The sequence below is a fragment of the Antrostomus carolinensis genome, unplaced genomic scaffold (assembly GCF_000700745.2).
Source record: "Antrostomus carolinensis isolate BGI_N321 unplaced genomic scaffold, ASM70074v2 scaffold877, whole genome shotgun sequence".
In the NCBI taxonomy this organism is placed as follows: Eukaryota; Metazoa; Chordata; class Aves; order Caprimulgiformes; family Caprimulgidae; genus Antrostomus; species Antrostomus carolinensis.
Genome location: NW_010329239.1, coordinates 12629 through 30199, shown reverse-complemented (window position 1 = coordinate 30199; position 17571 = coordinate 12629). Strand labels below are relative to the sequence as shown.

At 38.8% G+C, this 17571-nt stretch overlaps 1 protein-coding gene across 1 annotated transcript in view; it reads left to right on the top strand.

Moving 5' to 3' along the window:
• Positions 1-2929: 2929 nt before the first annotated feature.
• Positions 2930-17571, top strand: part of LOC104528438 (ADAMTS-like protein 1) — a gene marked incomplete at its 3' end in the record, with an annotated part of 26398 nt that continues 11756 nt past the window's right edge. Inside the window, exons 1-3 of the mRNA XM_010172447.2 lie at positions 2930-2966; positions 3505-3684; positions 5485-5619. Of these exons, the coding sequence (XP_010170749.2) occupies positions 2930-2966; positions 3505-3684; positions 5485-5619 (352 nt within the window). The remainder of the gene's footprint in view (positions 2967-3504; positions 3685-5484; positions 5620-17571) is intronic.

Here is a 17571-nt window from a genome sequence, read left to right as displayed (position 1 = left end):
TATACTGAGTTCTAGCTGGGCTTTGGCCTCTTTATTTTTCTCCCTGCATAGCCCCACAAGGTCCTTGTACTCCTCATGAGCTGCTTGTCCCTTCTTCCATGGATCATAAACTCTCTTTTTTTTCTTGAGCTCCAGCCTAAACTCACTGTCCAGCCAGACCGGTCTTCTGCCCCACTGGTTCATTTTCTGGCACATGGGGACGGCCTGTTCCTGCGCCTTTAAGATTTCCTTCTCATTTGGATACTGGAAACCTCAATAAATCTGGCCCAAGCTGTTATTAAAAAGACAGTTGAGTATGAAAGGAGGAACTAACTTTAAAAGTCTAGTTCTTAGGGCGTTCCTCCATTATATCCTTCAGGCAATAAGACTTCTAATAGAGGCACCTGCCTGCAAAGTGTTACATACCATCAGTCTCTGTTGGGAAAAAGCAGGAAAAGCAGTTGAGGGAAAGCTGAAGAGGAGTAGACTTGGGTAACTATTCACCACCTAAAGTCTTGCCTGCCTAGTAAAATGAGCTTTGTTTCCAGCTGGCATCTCTCAGACTTTCAGTCTCTGTGATTGTGTCTGCAAGTCAAACACACTCAGCCCTCTGTCCCCTGTCATTCACCACTACCCAACAAAACTAATTGGAACACTCTTGCTACCCCTTGTGGGAACACTACGCAATGATGTATTTGCTCATCCCTGTGCTGACTTCCTCCTATTCATGTCTTAAGGCTTATACGTGTCACTAAAGGTGGAAGCACAAAAGATAATGAAGCTGCTGTTCATTGACATATACTGCTTATCTTCCCTAAACCAAAGTATTGGAACAGCTGTACAAGTTAGATTCAAATCATCTCCTGTTAATGTGGAAACTTCACATTAAAGACAGAGGAAGAACACACTTTGCAGATTAGCAGTCAGAAAAAGGGTTTTGTAGAGCTGCTGGACGTTTGATAGGTACAGTGTATCTTTCCTAGACTCAAAAGTAATACCTCAACAATAAGAGGTCTTACCTTTAACCTCTTGTTGCTTCTTCCACTAATGAAGTGTATATAAGAGGAATCTGCCTTTCTGGACTAAGACTATCTGAGCAGCTGTCTGTAAGAAGCAACTTAGTTTTGTCTATCTCTGTTTATTTAATTTATTTATTTGAGTCCCTGCTCTTGAGGACTGTGGTCACATGAAATTCTCATTGTCCCTTTCCCTTCTTTACCCTTCTCAGCACTCCTCATCCCTTCCTCTTCTCACACTTTTTGCACTTATCTTCCTTTATTTGCAAGAAAAACTTGAAAGCTCTACCCAGTTTTAGTCTTAGTCTTTAGTCAAAGAAAGAAGATGAGCCCTGGTTGGAATTGGAGAAAGCTTTATATTTTTATATTCTTTTGATTGTTTATTTCTGAGGTACATTTCTTGATACTTCCATGCCTAAGTTTGACAATAGTCATAATGTGAAAAACCTGTGCATTGTAAGTAGCTTAGGCTGCAAGAGAGAGTGGATCATCCCTTCACTAGTGTAGCATCAGGAGGACAAGTGCTGGGATGTGAGTCTTTTTCCATCTCAGGGACTGCAGAACTGAATGAGTCTCCATTTTTCCTCCTTTCCTCTCTGGAGCTTAACTCTCAAACTTCCATTCCCTACAATGAAAACACAATAAACATGCAGGCTTGAATAAACTCAAGGGTTAAGGTTGTTCATTATCCAGCAGTTGTCTGAACTCCCCTGAGGACTCTACCTGGATCCTCTGGAAAAAATCAGAGTGAGATTTTAAGTGGTGGTCGGCTCTCCCATGCCACATAGGTCAAAGAGGAGAAGCCAGATGGAGAGGTGTGTGCTGGTCCTATCCCAGCAGGAATGAGTCAGAAACAGGCCATCAGCCCATCCTTTTAAAAAAGCTGAGTTGTAGCATCACAAACAAGGGTAAGCCTTTGGAAAACAGCATCACATACAAGAATAATTAGTTCTCTGGTATGCCATGAAACATTATTTACCCTCAGATAAAAGTGAGAAAAACCCTCCAGTCTTTTACAGCCTGCTTCCTGCTACTTTCTGAATGTGGACTAGCCCCTCTGCCCTTACAGCACTTCAGCTTTCCTTCCTGGTTGCCAAGCTCGGACATAATAATTCCAGATGTCTTGGCAAAGTCACCAGGTGACTCTAGGAGAGATGAAAAAAAGGCTGCAATGCTTTGATGTGGAAGAATAGGGAAAATCTCCATTTCCCACTTCCATCTGCACATGCTTAGTGAGGCACCTGCAATCAGGCAGTCATGATGAGTACAAACAAATGGGTGATCATGTTCAGTGAGCTCAGCCCGAGTGAAGTATTTCTGATGCTGGGGCTTCAGAACTGACAAACAGTCTGGGTTTTAGTTTTTTGATGTGGAGGTACAACCAGAAATATACTGGCAATGGGCAGAGGAACATGATGCTGTGACATAAGGCAGGGAAGAATTCAGGTGGGCAGCAGGTGTTTAAGAATAACTGCCTGTACACATGCCCTTAACTTACAGTAAACACAAGGAAACTGCATGTTCATGTGAAAGAAATTGACTACCTCCCACATACAGAGGATGCTGCAAATGTGACAGCATGCACTCCAGCAGTTACCAGGATTAATGATTAATGATCACTCATTACAGCCATGGGTACACAGAGTATCATTTCCTCCTAGGCAAAGCTCCATAGGTCTATGCCATCTATTGAGACTTCCAATACCATTTCACATAAACCAATTTTTTAGTAGTCAGCGACACTAAATTACCTGATCTGCTATGCATTTAAATCAAAGTGGAAATCCCTATGCCAAGGAAATACTATCTGCTGCAAGACTGGAGGTCCTGCCAGCTACACATCAGAACCCATTCCTACAAGAGGGTACCCAACAGAGATAGCTGGACCTTAGATCCAAGCACTCAAAAGGAGGCAATTCTTCCTATAGTGGGTTATGAATCTGGAAAAACGTGCTTATCTGAAGACTCCTGGTGAGACCAATTAAACTGCTTTTCTGAAGATGTAAATACTGATTGTTTGCATAATTTCAAAAAGGAAGATTGGATGAATTAATAGAAGTCCATGGAGAGCTCCTAATGGCACTGAAACTATTTCTGGCTCAGAAAGCTCCTGAGCTGAAACTAAGTGGGTGGCTGGGAGAGGCACCAGCTTATGGTTTCTTCCAAAGACAAGATATAGGCTAAAGTAACCTTTGTTCTGATCCAATAGAAGTTTGATTTTAAGGGTGATGAGTTCAGAGTTCACTTGTACAATTCTGGGACACTAAAAGGGAAGACTTCAATTTGGTTTTAATTCTTCTGCTCCATCTCAGAGGGATCTAAGAAACATAAAAGTAGGTGATGTGAAAGAGCTGACTAAACACCTCTGAACTGCAAAAAATGTCACCTGGAAGACATATTAAGTCTTGTTTTAATTGTTCTATCTTAACAATTTTGTCTGTAGCAACCCTAACACTGTTTAACAACCACTATATCTTACTTGTGTTACATTTTGTCAATGTTTTTCCAGGTGTTCCTGAAGCAGAAGTTACTTGGTTTAAAAACAAGGTCAAGTTGTCCTCTGCTTACCATCTACATGATGGGTTGCTGCTAATTGCAAATGTTTCTCTGTCAGATCAGGGATTGTACTCATGCAAGGCAGCCAATCTTCGTGGGGAGGTAACTGAAAGCTCCCAGCTGTTGATTCTTGGTAAGTCCAGGGTATTTTGCACTTGCAGCAGTAGTAGTGTAATTGCTGGCACATCTAGCCTGCAGAACTAAACAGAGGATGTGAAAAGAAGGAATGGCATAAAGGCAGAGCTGTTCTAAGAAAATAAAAAGTCTGCATTTGTTCTCTGGGCAGCATCACCTGAGAAGGTAGTGGTAAAAGGAAGACAGATAACGAGAAAATGCCTAAACACAGGGACAGCACCTCCCAGTCCTGACATATTCAGTTTCAGTCTTTCAGACTTACTAGCCAAGAAAAGCATTTATTAACCATTTCTTAAAGTGGGTGTCTTGAAATGAGAATGATGCCACTTTTTCTGTGTGAAGTGCTTTGCCTTTGCTGAGCAGCCTTTCCATACACTACTGTGTGATACTGACCCATTTCACATATAACAGGTGCATAAACCCACTGCACTTTTAAAAAGCACTTCCCAAGTTCAGTGAAGGGCAAAGTTTCCTCTTTCTTGGATTTCTAAACAACAGACAGAAAGCCCAGCTGCATGATTTAATAAGCCAATGTCAGCTGTGAAGTATGGGTGGAAGTGTTACTTAGTGGGAATTGGATGTGTGGGAAAGGGGTTTCCTTTCTTAGTAACTCATCTTCTACCATTTCTGGTAGAATGATGGTAGCAGATGAGTGATTCAGACAGAGTTTGTAAATGCTTCTGTATATTTGATAGTGAAGGGTTAAATTTTGAAACCTTGTCCCTGTTATTGGTGGAAAACCATTAAAGCATTTGTTACAGCTCTCATCTTTCATGACTAGAGTGAGCACAGGTTCCATGGATGATGCAGCTTCCAGAGGAAGTTTTAAAGTGAGTTTTCTCAGTTTCACGGACAATATTAAAACACCTTTATGAATGTTCACATGTGAATCCTGACTGACTTTAGAAACTGAGTCTAAAAAAAATATAAAAAACAAAATCATATGGGTTTCATCCTATAAATAGAATTTGCCACGTGATTTTTAAATCCTTTTCTGATCTTTATTAACAGCTTAGTTTTTAAAGATGGAAAGTTTCTATGAGTTATGCAAGCTGCTTATGTTTTAGGCAAATCATATTTTTACTTCCTTGATGGAAACAAACTGTTCAAGCATCTTTGACTTGTAATCCTGCTGCTAAGTGTGATCAGCAATAGAAAACTTGCTTAGTATCTGTTATGATCTAATTGAAAGGGGATGAAGCCACCATTCATTTAAATCAAATATTCCATCATTTCCATGACAAACAGAATTGAGAATAAGCAACGAAATCAAATTTTAAAATAGCATTATGACTACAGTAAAGAACTAAATCCTGCAGTTCTCAGCATAGATTGATCGTCTTGAACTCTGACGTCTTAGTCTTTTGGAGCTCTGCCTAAGTATACCACAGGGTTATAACCATACTTAATCAGGGCTTGATCCAGGTTGTAGCAGACAGTAAAAAGTTTTCCACTGACTGCCATGGACATTTGATTCACCTTCTATGCTGTATAAATTTGCTCTTTCATCCAAGCTGCTGTATCTCCTGATACCATGTATCTTTGTCACATAAGAGGGTCAACCAGAATGCCATGGCAGACTTCAGACACAATTTCTTTTATTTTGTGGTCATATTGATGCAGGTGTTATTTTAATAATGTCTCTAGCACCTTTAGGTGCTTAGACTGTCCCTCTGAAAGGGTAATATTGTAGCATGGCAAATAACGCAGCAATAGCTGGTGGTGGGTTTTTTTATGTCCCTGAGATGTTTTCAGCTATAGTGTTGCTCATCACTTCAGTCTCCCAATCTGTTACCAGAGCCTCCACGACCTCTTCCTTACCTAGAAGACTTGACAGCAGTGCTTTCCAGTGCTGGGACCAGGACTCGTTCAGTGCTGACCTCTCCTTCAGGAACAAAAATGACTATCAGTCCAGACAGCTCTGCTCTCATAGGTAAGTCAAGTGCCTTAAGATTATTTTAGATTAAAAAAGGTTTAGAGTTTAGTTTACAGTTATGCATTCAGTTATCCATTAGTTATGCATCCAGTTACCCAGCCACAGAGGACTGGGACAAAAGACATCAAAACTGGTGGCACATTGTTAGTTAAAATCACGGCCAAATTGTTCTCAGAACTCAGATACTCATTTTAAAAAAGAAGGTCTTCTTAATAGTGTGATGTCCCGGAGTCGCAGGCAGAATAAGGGCTCCATTGTGCCATATTTTACAACACCCTGTAAGAAGGGGTCCCTGCTCTGAGGAGGCATTAATCTCATTCAGTGCAAGACATGGCAAACTGGTGTGCCAGTTGATCTAAGAGAAGAAATGCTTGTGGTTCTGTTTCTCTTTTTTTTTTCCCTGCATTTGGGTACTAGTCTTCCTGTATGTCTGCTATTCATATTGTATATCCTTCTTCTTCAGAGCTTTTTCTAGAGTTTTGTCTGTCCCTCTAGACGTGTTTTTTCTCGTGCAAGCTCTCTGTTTCATTCTGTTCATTCTATTCCTCTTTGTTATATCACACAACCAAGATGTATTATTATCTTGAGTGCAATCACACGGCAAGTGCAGGACAACTGAGGGATCAGGCCTAGTCTGCATGGGTTCATTAAAGGCAGGTCCTGTTTGACCAACTTGATCTCCTTCTATGACCAGGTGACCCACCTAGTGGATGAGGGAAGGCTAGACTTTGGTAAAGCCTTTGACACAGTTTCCCACAGCATTTTCCTGGAGAAGCTGGCAATGCATGGCTTGGACAGGTGTACTCTTCGCTGGATTAAAAACTGGCTGTATGACCAGGCCCAGAGAGTGGTGGTAAATGGATCCAGCTGGCAACCAGTCATGAGTCATGTTCTCCAGGGGTCAGTATTGGGGTCAGTTCTGTTTAATATCTAAACTTATGATCTGGATGAGGGGATTGAGAGCACCCTCAGTAAATTTGCAGGTAACACCAAGCTGGGAGGAAGCGTTGATCTGCCTGAGGGTAGGAAAGCTCTACAGAGAGACCTGGACAGGTTGGATGGGCTGAGGCCAGCTGTATGAGGTTCAACAAGACCAAGTGCCAGGTCCTGCACTTCAGTCGTAACAACCCTATGCAATGCTACCAGCTTGAGGAAGAGTGGCTGGGGAGCTGCACAGTGGAAAAGGACCTGGGAGTGTTGGTTGACAGCCAGCTGAACATGAGCCAGCAATGTGCACAGGTGGCCAAGAAGGCCAATGACACCCTGGCCTGTGTCAGGAATAGTGTGGGCAGCAGGAGTAGGGAGGTGATCCTTCCCCTGTACTCAGCATTGGTGAGGCCACACCTTGAACACTGTGTCCAGTTTTGGGCCTCTCACTACAAGAAAGACATGGAGACCCTGGAGCATATCCAAAGAAGGGCAATGAAGCTGCTGAAGTGTCTGGAGCACAGGTTTCATGAGGAGCAGCTGAAGAAAATGAGATTATTTAGTCTGGAGAAGGGGAAGCTCAGGGGAGACCTTATTGCTCTCTACAGCTACCTGAAAGGAGGTTGTAGCGAGGTGAGGGTTGGTCTCTTCTCCCAGGCAACCAGATCTCTGGTTGAGGATGAGAGGTAATGGTCTCAAGTTACACCAGGGGAAGTTCAGGTTGGTTTAGGAAAAATTTCTTCTCCAAAAGAGTGGTCAGACATTGGAACACGCTACCCTGGAAAGTAGTAGAGTCACCATCCCTGCATGTGTTCAAGAAACATGTAGATGTAGCACTCAGGGATATCGTTTAGTGGACCTGGTGGTGGTGATTTGACAGTTGGACTGGATGATCTTAGAGGTCTTTTCCAACTTTAATGATTCTATGATTCTGTGAACCAATATCTGCACAAAGCCATGTGAGGAAATAATTCACAATAAAATTATTTTCTTCTTTTCATCCTTTTCTGCCTTCCATATAGTTTTCTCCTCTTCACACTACAAGTTCTATTATACACTGTAAACTCCTTTCAGATCTGTGGGCATGATTTGTTTGCAAAGAAGATCTCATCCTTTTTTAAAGTTCAGGGTATGTTTATTTTAAAATTTAATTTCTCACACTGATCTTGAGCCTCTACTAACTGTCAGGCTCAGACAGGGAAACAGCTTTTCTAATAGTCTCATTACTACCTTCCAAAACATTATTTGCTTACATTTAGTAGAAATTTTAAGATTTTATTTTCACGGTTGAGGCTTTCTATTTATGTTCTTAGTTTTGTATGGTTTACTTTTCCCCAGTGCTGACATCTGCATACATTTGCACTGGCTTTTAGCGTGTGGCTCCGGATTACATTTCTGATTGCACAAAAACTGCACTGAAATAATCCTTGGTAGGGGGAATATCTGAAGGTATTTATTATCATTGAAAAAATCATTCTGAGTATGGTTTTATTTATTACTCACTCTTGTAAGACTGGGTCTCACTCTGCTCCATCCATTTCCTCTCAGGTTTCCAAAAAGAGGTCTTTAGTAGTTGTAGGGATTTTTTATTGTTTGAAAGCAGTAATTGAACCACAAAGGGTGTTCTGCACTACCTGTGTATAAACACTTCTATATTAATTTCATTTGACCAAGTTGCCCTGTACCCTGCCTTTCCACTTCAGGGGCACGGAAACTCTGTGAATCTTAATAGCAAAATAGCAAACCAGTTTCATTCTTGAGGCAATCCCCTCAGCTTCATTGAAGTTTTACTGATCTGAGTTTGAGGTCTGTGTTATTAAAACCTAAGGAAAACTCCTGAGAGACTTTTTCTAGAAAAATCAGCAAGGAACGGTCTATCCAGTCAATTGGAAAGCTATAGTCCTGTGTGCTGCATCATGTTGTATCACTGAAACAAGAACACAAAGCATTCAGCTTCCATGTATTTTACTTAAATATGTCATTGGTAGTTGTACCAGAGAATTTGGATTCATCCACTATGAGAATACTGGTTACAAAAAACAAAAAAATCTCAGATATATTTTTTTATATCTACATGTAGTTTACTCTGTACACCAATATCAGTATGGATTACAATCAAAGACTCTATATTTACTCCAAAATTTAGTTTCCCCAGTTTTCCAGTGCAGTGGCTAAGTTCATCATGGACTACTGTGATACTTTCACAATCAACCTTTCCTTGAAATATTGCTACATGGGGAAAAAAATCTGCATATATTTCTAAGCAGCAGCTGCAAACAACAATTTGGGAAAAATTTGTGGACCTGTAAACATCTGACCCATCTCTGTGTCCTCTGATCACAATGTCCCCTACAAGCTGTATGCTAATTCTTTCTATTCTGCCACCCAGCCAAGTGACTTTATTCCTTTTAGATCTTTCATCATTGATTATGTTAGGGTGTTTGCTCTACATGCTCTGGACACCCCATATAAGAACTTCAGATATATAAATAATTATGTCTAGGGTCCCTTGCCTGTGCTACTGCTGACAGACACCTGCATCTCTTGGGACTCAGAGGGCATTGAATTAGACCTGATATTTGGAAATCTACGGATATGAGGATTTGTTGAGTAAAGGAGGAAAATAGGACATGTGCGAAGGAATAGAGTGAAGTGTGAAGAAAAGGAGAGATAAGTAAGCTTTGGAGAAACTTTATAATTTAAAGGACTTAAAGGACATCAAAGGTGAAAAATTATGGTAGAAACCTGGATAAATTAAGTTATGGGTCTGCCAGGGTATAAGAAAAATAGGAATCAAAACTTCATTAAACCATGGTTTTGTGCCCTGAAAAAAACAGTGAATATTAGCACAGTAACAGAAAATTAAAGCTGCAAATGAGACCTTGTTTGGAAATAAACAACATATATAAAATATAACAACCATTTACAAGCTGAGTTGAAAAGAGAGAATTGGAGCCTTTAGATTATCATACATGCTATGCACTTTCTTTTACAAAGTGGAATTGTGCAACAATTCCACCATCATTTCAACCATTTGAAATGACGAACTTGCTCTCTGGAGTCCGTTCCTATAGGTTTCTTCTATTTAATTTCCAGTGGGTTTGCAGAAGGGAAAGGTCAGGGCCATAACACAAATATCTGGTTTGGAGGTCTTCCTTCTCATTGTTAAGGGTCATTCAGCAGTCATCTGTGTGCATTCACTATAGAAGTAGAGGAAAAAAAATATTCCCTACCCAGTGGAGTTGTCAACCCTTCCGTTAAGGTCTGGTGTAAAATACCTTTTTACATGAGCTTACAGGAACATTTTTGTCTTGCGTAGTACTTATTTCTAAAGGGTTGAGAATTCAGTTAGCTTTCTAAGCCCAACTCATCATTCGGTATGAGAGCATGGTTTAGACAGTGGCTTACACAGATTGATGCTCATCCTGCTCCTTCACAGCTGTTGGAATTATGTGTAAAGTACTACAGTCCTCCCCAGCCCTCACATTCGTTGGCAGGTTGTGTAGTAAACACTTTTGTGTTACCTGGAGATCACACATCTGAAGGACAGGACTTCCCTCAAAGCAGAAGCTAGAGCACCCATGAACTTGGCAGTATTTCTGGGTTTTACAGTAGCACAAACTGACAATCAGTGATGAGCAACAGACAGTCACTCATTTTCTGATGTCCTTGGTTCATGGCAGGCACAGAAAACTTTGTATCACACAAAACAGAACACAGTAAATATGACACTAATTTATATTTCTTTGGTAAGCTTTCATGTTGGATCTTAATCTTTTTAAAGTTTCTGTCTTTGAGACTTTTTAGATTTTGAATACAGTTTTCCTTAGTGTTGATAATGAAAGTATTATAAGAAACTCTGCCCTTTTCCTCAGAAACAAGTTATTTTGTTTGCTGCTTGATAACAACTTTTGTTTTTTAACAATATTAATGACCATTTCACTTCTATAAGCCCTGATTACTTTGTGGAATTATCTTTTTGAATTAAAGGAACATCCTAAATTCATTTATTTTCAGTGGACTTTCCTTATCCGTGCTACCAGTACCGCTGAATTTTTTTACACATTACATGGGTCTTGAGCTTTGCAAATGTTAATTTTGCCAAAACTGAAGTTGTAGAACCTGGTGTTCCTCGCTTCTAACACTCCTGCAGAAAAGGCTTTGGGCCTGTCAAGAGTATTTGTTTCCATTTGGGTTCAAGCCTGTTGTTTCCTGTATTTGAAGACATTTCAGTGAGAAAGTCTGAGGATCTTACAAATCCTGGTGGGGATTCACTACAATTTCTCAAATTTATTGTGAACTTATTGGAAACGTTAGCATACTTGTCAAAAGATTAAAAAATATTATATAAAAATGTCTCCTTATCTTAGCATAGAAGAATACTATTTATTGCTGTTACTCAGCATAGTGAAAGCTGAAGCTTTGCCTTATATACATTAATTATGTTTAAGTGAGGATTCTTGCAGGAACATTGAAAGATAGGTCAGAAATTAATACTTTTAGGAATATAGAAATGTAGGAGTACCTATAAAATGTTATATTGAAGGAAAAAAGATTGAAGGAGAATGTGCTTTGGCTGCTTGTAACAGCACACTGTTTCTTGGCATCTGTTGCTTTGTTTAAATATTTTATTGCAGATGAGCTCTTTTGAGTTACACAGAAAATGTCTGTGAACACATTCGATAAATTTTTCCCCAAAGCTTCAGGTTCATGTCCAGTGTGTTTTTCGAGAAATCTTAATCATGTGTCATGATTTCTGAAAACATAACATGCAGTTGAGGATACATATATTGAAGGAATTGCCACATTGCACATTGTATATAATTAAATAAAGGGTTTGGATTGCATTTATAAGGCAGCCAAGGGAAGAGGTGCATCTTTATTTTGGAATGCAGCACAGGCTCATGAATTTAAAAGAGAAATGGGAGCATAAACAGTTAAGATAGCTAGGATCTGAGATGAACAGATGATCTAGCTCTTACCTGGCACAGTGCAAGATTTAAGCAATGTCTTTAAAAAGAGCAGACATCCAAGAAAAATTAAATATTGAGGTAATGATAGCTAGTCTATCTGTTGTGTATAGCTGCAACATATATTTTTAAGATTCACTGCATCATGATGAAATGTTCAATGAAATGGCAGTAATTTTTTTGATCAAAAAAGGATGCCATCATTATGTAAATTCTTAGCCTTTTTTTCTGTTTTTATTCTTTGAATTAAATGAACACAATGCAAATCCTGGAGCATAATGGTTATTCTAGGTAATCAGAAGATATGAGTGAACCTATGGGGAAAAGCCTAGGCAATTATTTGAAACCTGTTTCCCATCCCTTTATCTCTCAAAGTACATGTTCTCCAGTTTGTTCACTGGGAACCTGCTGTCATCACCAGCTTAGGACATCTACCCAGTTTTGTGTGTTTAGTAAAAAAAGTCCCTATTTATAGGACATACTAAAAATAACCGTAAAGTTAGATGATAAATTATAATTTTTTATCATCAGAGAAGTACAGTCAATTGAAAAAAAACCCACAAAACTGCTGTTCCATATTTACTGTGTTCTCCCTGATGATTTCTATATCAAATTTACTCACTTCACAGATCAGAACATTATTTTACCAACACCGAGTCCTAGAAAGTAGATTTCTTTCTGGTTTTATACACTATCCCAAATGACTACAGAGTTAGAGCAGTTTAGTTGCCAATTTCACTGCTGCTTCTGGAGATGAACAGCTGAACTCCAAATTCTTGTTCTGCAAACACATTTAGTAATGAAGCTGTTCTTAAAACAAAGTAATAACAAAAACCTTTCACTTCAAAGATGCAAAGGATTACCCTTAGCAAAACTAGTATTTCCTTCTCATTTTTCTTTTATTGGCAATAATACATCCCCCTCATTTTCTAGTAGAGTCACTTTGATGGGCAGAAGAGGCCCCAGAAAGCAGAATGGAAAAATACAATTATGGCAGCCACTTTGCTTGCAATGTTCAGCCTTTTGAGTATGAATACATTACTTATTCTGAAGGCCAACTGCATTAGAGCCAAGGCCCAAAGTTCAAGATAGCTTTCAGTCTTTTGGTTTCTTTTTCAGAGGGGACCATTTCAAGTCTGTGGTTAGTATTTGCCTACCTGAAGATTTAAGGGTTATCTAGATGTGACGTAAATAAAAATGTGAAAATAAAAATTAACCTAGAACTTTTTTAATGTTTTGGGGTGCATTGTAGTGAGTTTTCTTTAGAAGGAGAAATGGATCATATAGATAGACTAGTGCCATGAGCAGGACCAAACTCTTTCAGCAGAGCCGGAGAACTTAGTGCTGCAATTGCTTGCTATGTATCTTGCTTTTGAGAAATAACATCTGTAAACACAGGACTGATACTTCATCAAAATCAGTGTGAAAAGCAATAAACAGTCCAGATGAATACAACTGATCTCACCAGTACAAATCTCTTGCAATGTTTGGTGATATACTAAAGAGCAAGATTATATTTCCTTGAAACATAAGTTTTCTTTTACTCCCTTTTGCCCTTCCCCTAGCTACCCTGAGCCTACTCTAAATTTTCCTAGGTTTTGGGAATTACTGCTGCATTAAAATTGGAAGCAGAAATACAAAATACAAAGTAATATACCATCTACACAGTCAGCAAAGAGGAAACTCATGAGTAATTATGATTAAACCAGTGTCTGTTCTCCCCTGAGGAAAATACAGCTGCACGAGTTGTGCAGTAAGAGTCAGATAAAATCATGACCATCTGAAAAGTTATTTTGCACAACAATGGTTTTTTCCTCCTCATTCTCTGTAATAAATTGAACATCATGTTTGAAAAGTAGTTGTAATGTTAAAGAATATTTTTTCAGCAACTTTATTTTACACTAATAATATTTCTCTGTTCTCCCCTGAGGAAAATACAGCTGCACAAGTTGTGCAGTAAGAGTCACTGAGATGAGAATAAAGAACCAGGTACATTCATGGGATAATCTGTCCTGTTAATTGTGTTTTCCATTCCCTTCCATCTTTGCCTCGGTGAAAGTTCTGCCTTGTCACACTCTTTATGAGAATTCTCATGCAAGTGACATTTCTATAAAAATGGTAATTAAAAGTAATATCAAGAGTATGGCATTATCATTGCAATTAATTCCCCAATCAGACTCTATCACATTGATTAAATTCTAAATATTGTATAAAGTGCATATAGTATTGCAGTATTTCCCTTTTACATCAGACTACACTGTAGCGTTTCATTGAAATGTGTGGCTTTTAATTTGCATGTGCATACTGTGTGCATTTCAGGGTATATGGTACATGGAGTTACCTCTGCTTGGTTTAATATTTTGACCACACTATTATAATGTTTGTTTTTCAGGCAATCAGACACTAGTCCTGCAGCTGCCAAGCTCTGAAAGCAGAGTCAAAAGAGTGGGGTCCTTAAGGCAATCTGCTGCCTTGGGTTATTTTCCTGCCTGTTGTTTGGTGCCATGAATGAGCTAATCTGAGAACCACTGATCTACAGCAGTGATTCAAAATGCTGCCACGTAAAATAATATCACTGGCCTCTAGGGAAACATCTGTTTAGTTTTTGCTTTGCGGTAAGAGCTGCAGCCCCTGAACTTCTGTGTCTAAGCTTTTCCTGGACCACTGGCCTTTATCCTGTTCTAACAAATATATTAATGATGCAGTGCTCCTGTGAAGCAAGTTCTGGTGAAAAGCTAGGGATATCAGACTTGCCACAAGTATCCTAGTCTGGAAACCTGTCATTCTACTGGCTCCTTCACATAAAAGATCTTTTAGTTTCTTGCACAACTCAAGCTTTGCTCTAGAGTAAGTGTTAAGAGAGCTTTCAAAAACTATGGGATTCCTAACCTGTTGACTAAAGAACTTACCCATTCTAAGTTTTGAAGCACCCTCTCCTTCTGTGTTGGATCTCAAAACCTCTCCCAAAAAGCTGAAGAACTTTGTTAAATTAATAGGACAGAAGTTACAGCCTCTCTGGAGCAAGCAGCACTGGCTTTCCTCCACCTTTCTGCTCTCCACCTCTGCTCTGCATTTGTTATTTCCCTTGCACCACAGGAAGTTTCCTGAGCTACTAATGTCACAGGTTGTAGCAAGTTTATATCGGCTGAAGAAATACAGACAGGCTTCTACAGTAGCGCTGACCTTCACAACTTTCACAACTTGGGCTGGTCATTGCATTACACACTAGCTCTTGCTCTGTCTTTTGTTGAACTCCTGTGCTGTGCTGTCGTTCAGTCCTTGCTTCACACGTCTCTTTTAAGTGTTATTTCCCCCCCCATAATGAACTGCTACAGTCAACCTGGAGCTGTAGCAATAGTGGAGAAGTTTATACTGAAGGGTACTCCTCTTCCATCTTTGTCACACCATGAATCAACCCATCGGAGTTAACTCAGGAAGTCATTTCAGCATACCGTATCCATTCTCATAGGCTTGGTTTCATGATTTGCCATTGGTGATTGTTTTCAGCCCAATCCTTATTAATATAATATTCTCAGTGTGTAGGGTTCTCGTTATCAGAGTAATTTCTAGAAAATAGTATTACTACTACAGCTTGAAAATTCCCCAGCTTTTTTAATGGGCTCACCATGTGGCTATATATTTGGGAACATTTTTTACAACCTCTGTGGGGCAGGGAATGGGCCTAACTCAATTTTTGCTGAATGCAGTGTAAATTTACAATGCTCTATAAATTACGTCTAGTAACAACAACATGTGTGGCATTGGGTAACCAGTTTAGGTGTTTTGAGAACTGTTTAAAAAGCATGTCATATGTTTAGTATAGTAAGTTTAAACTGCTCCTTTGGAGCCATAAACAGTCATTTAAAATACCTTATTTTTAAAAAAATGCTACTGTCATCAGTTGAATTGGCCTATTTCAAGAATTCCTAAATACATAACTTTCTTTGTCTAGCATAAATTCATGTTCATTTGACCTCCTTTAAACTATTAAAAATAAAGGTTATTCTTACATTAACATTAATTATTTCTTTGGGGGATTTTCAGGATCACATTATCTTTTATAAGTTTTATTTCATTCAGTGTATGAAAGCACTGAGAAATATTTGCGTAACAACCTGAGTTACATGTCTATTTAAATTTACACTTTGTACTATATTGAAAAATCGCTTGGCATAAGACAAACTATAAAGACTTGTCTCTTAGTTTTGCCACTTCAGCAAAATGGCTTTTACATACACATGACTTGCAGGCATGATATTACCTGCCTTCATTTGGTTTGATAGCATTTTAAAAAGTTGAATACATCCTGTCAAATTTTCTTCCTTATGTTAGATACATGATGGAATTAAATTTAACTCTGCTTTAGGTTTAACATACATTTCTCATTTCAGTCACCTAAGGAGAAAAGCAAGTATGACAGGAAATTGGGGAAGTATTTCTCTGTGGCACTCTGATCTCACCTGCATGGTGTGAACAGTCGTATGATGTGAACTGCAACATAATTCATTCAAGAACAAGCTTGTGTCTATTCAGATTGATCTGTGGTTTCTCTTCATTTTGTTCTGAGTATTTTGTTCTTAATTTCATCATTATTCTTGTTTCTATTTTGAAAATATACTTTAACTCATTGAATGTAGAGATTAGAGTGGAAATACTGTCAGGCTTCAAATCCTGTAGCTGCATTGTATTTATCACTTCAACACAGTGTGTTGTGGTCTACCACACTTTTCTGACAGACTTCAGTAAAATATATAGAAAGAATCACAAAAATTTTTTTTCCACTTGCTTTATTTCAGTTTTAGTGTAATTAAGAATTCTGCTGCTAAATCAGCTTTTTTCTCCTTTACCAAGCATTTCAGATAGTAGTTGGAAATCATCTTTCATCTCCTAATTTTATGTTTGAATAGGTAAACATCTATGACTTGCAGAGGCAGGGGCACAGGCTTTCTAGTTTGTAGGTCTAGCTGCAGTATTCTGTAGTACGATTATTGTACTTTGTGATGTCCTGAAACATGCAGTCCCTAACCAATTGAGATGCTTACTTTTTTTCAAGTTCACCTTTTTTTTTGTTGATTCAAAGTATTTTGAACTAATGCAGCACAAACATTTGCCTATTTTGCAAGGAGTGATCACTGATGAATAGCAAGAGTGTAAAACTGAACTTTAAGGTCAAAGCATGTGGTTGAACATTAAGACCAATGGATTCAAACAGCATACCGCAGTGTGCGTTTATATCCAGGCTCTGCTATCCAGACGTATCTCTTAAATAGGAAGTCATTTCCAAAGATGAAAATCTTGGCCTGAGACTAAGAAGGCAAGAATTTGACTTCCAGCTCCACTGCTGGCACATAGCTTGGCCTCAGGTAAGACATCGTACACCTCCACATGCCTTGGTTAGCTGCCGGAAGAGTGGAAAAGGTGAGTTTACCTCCCATGGCACAGCAGCTTCAGGGATGCAGTTGTAAAGCTATGTAGTTTGTTGAGCTCAGGCTGTAGGAGTATTTTGTTCAAAGGAATTTCAAAGAAACTGCCTCATCTTGACCTTAAGTTTTCACTCAGATTCCATCTTTAATAAATGTTAGAAATATTGCCTGGGATTAATCAGGTCAACAACAGCAAATTAGAGAGATATTTGTCAGACAAATTTTAGGATTTTTTTTATTAGCAGCCTGAACCTTCAATCAGCAGAACTGTGTGGAAAGCAATGGTGAAAATGTCAGACTAATTTTGCAAATACTAAATACAGTTTTTAATACAAGTAAAAAAAAAAATAGCATTGCCTATGTTTTTATATATATATATATATATATATCCCTATCCTAAAATCATCAGCCTTTGCACTTGGTTTTTGCTGTTGTTCGAATCTGCAGGTGGAAGTGTGATGCATGATTTGTATTTTGTTCTCTTAGCATTAGCATGGTAGCCCAGAGTCTTTCTGCAGCTAAAGTCATACAGAAAGTGTTGCAGAGGTACAATGGTGAGCTGAATTTGTGCGTTCTTTCCTCTCAAGAAATTTTTAGAATTGTTGTGAAACATTGGTCTTCCCTTTCCA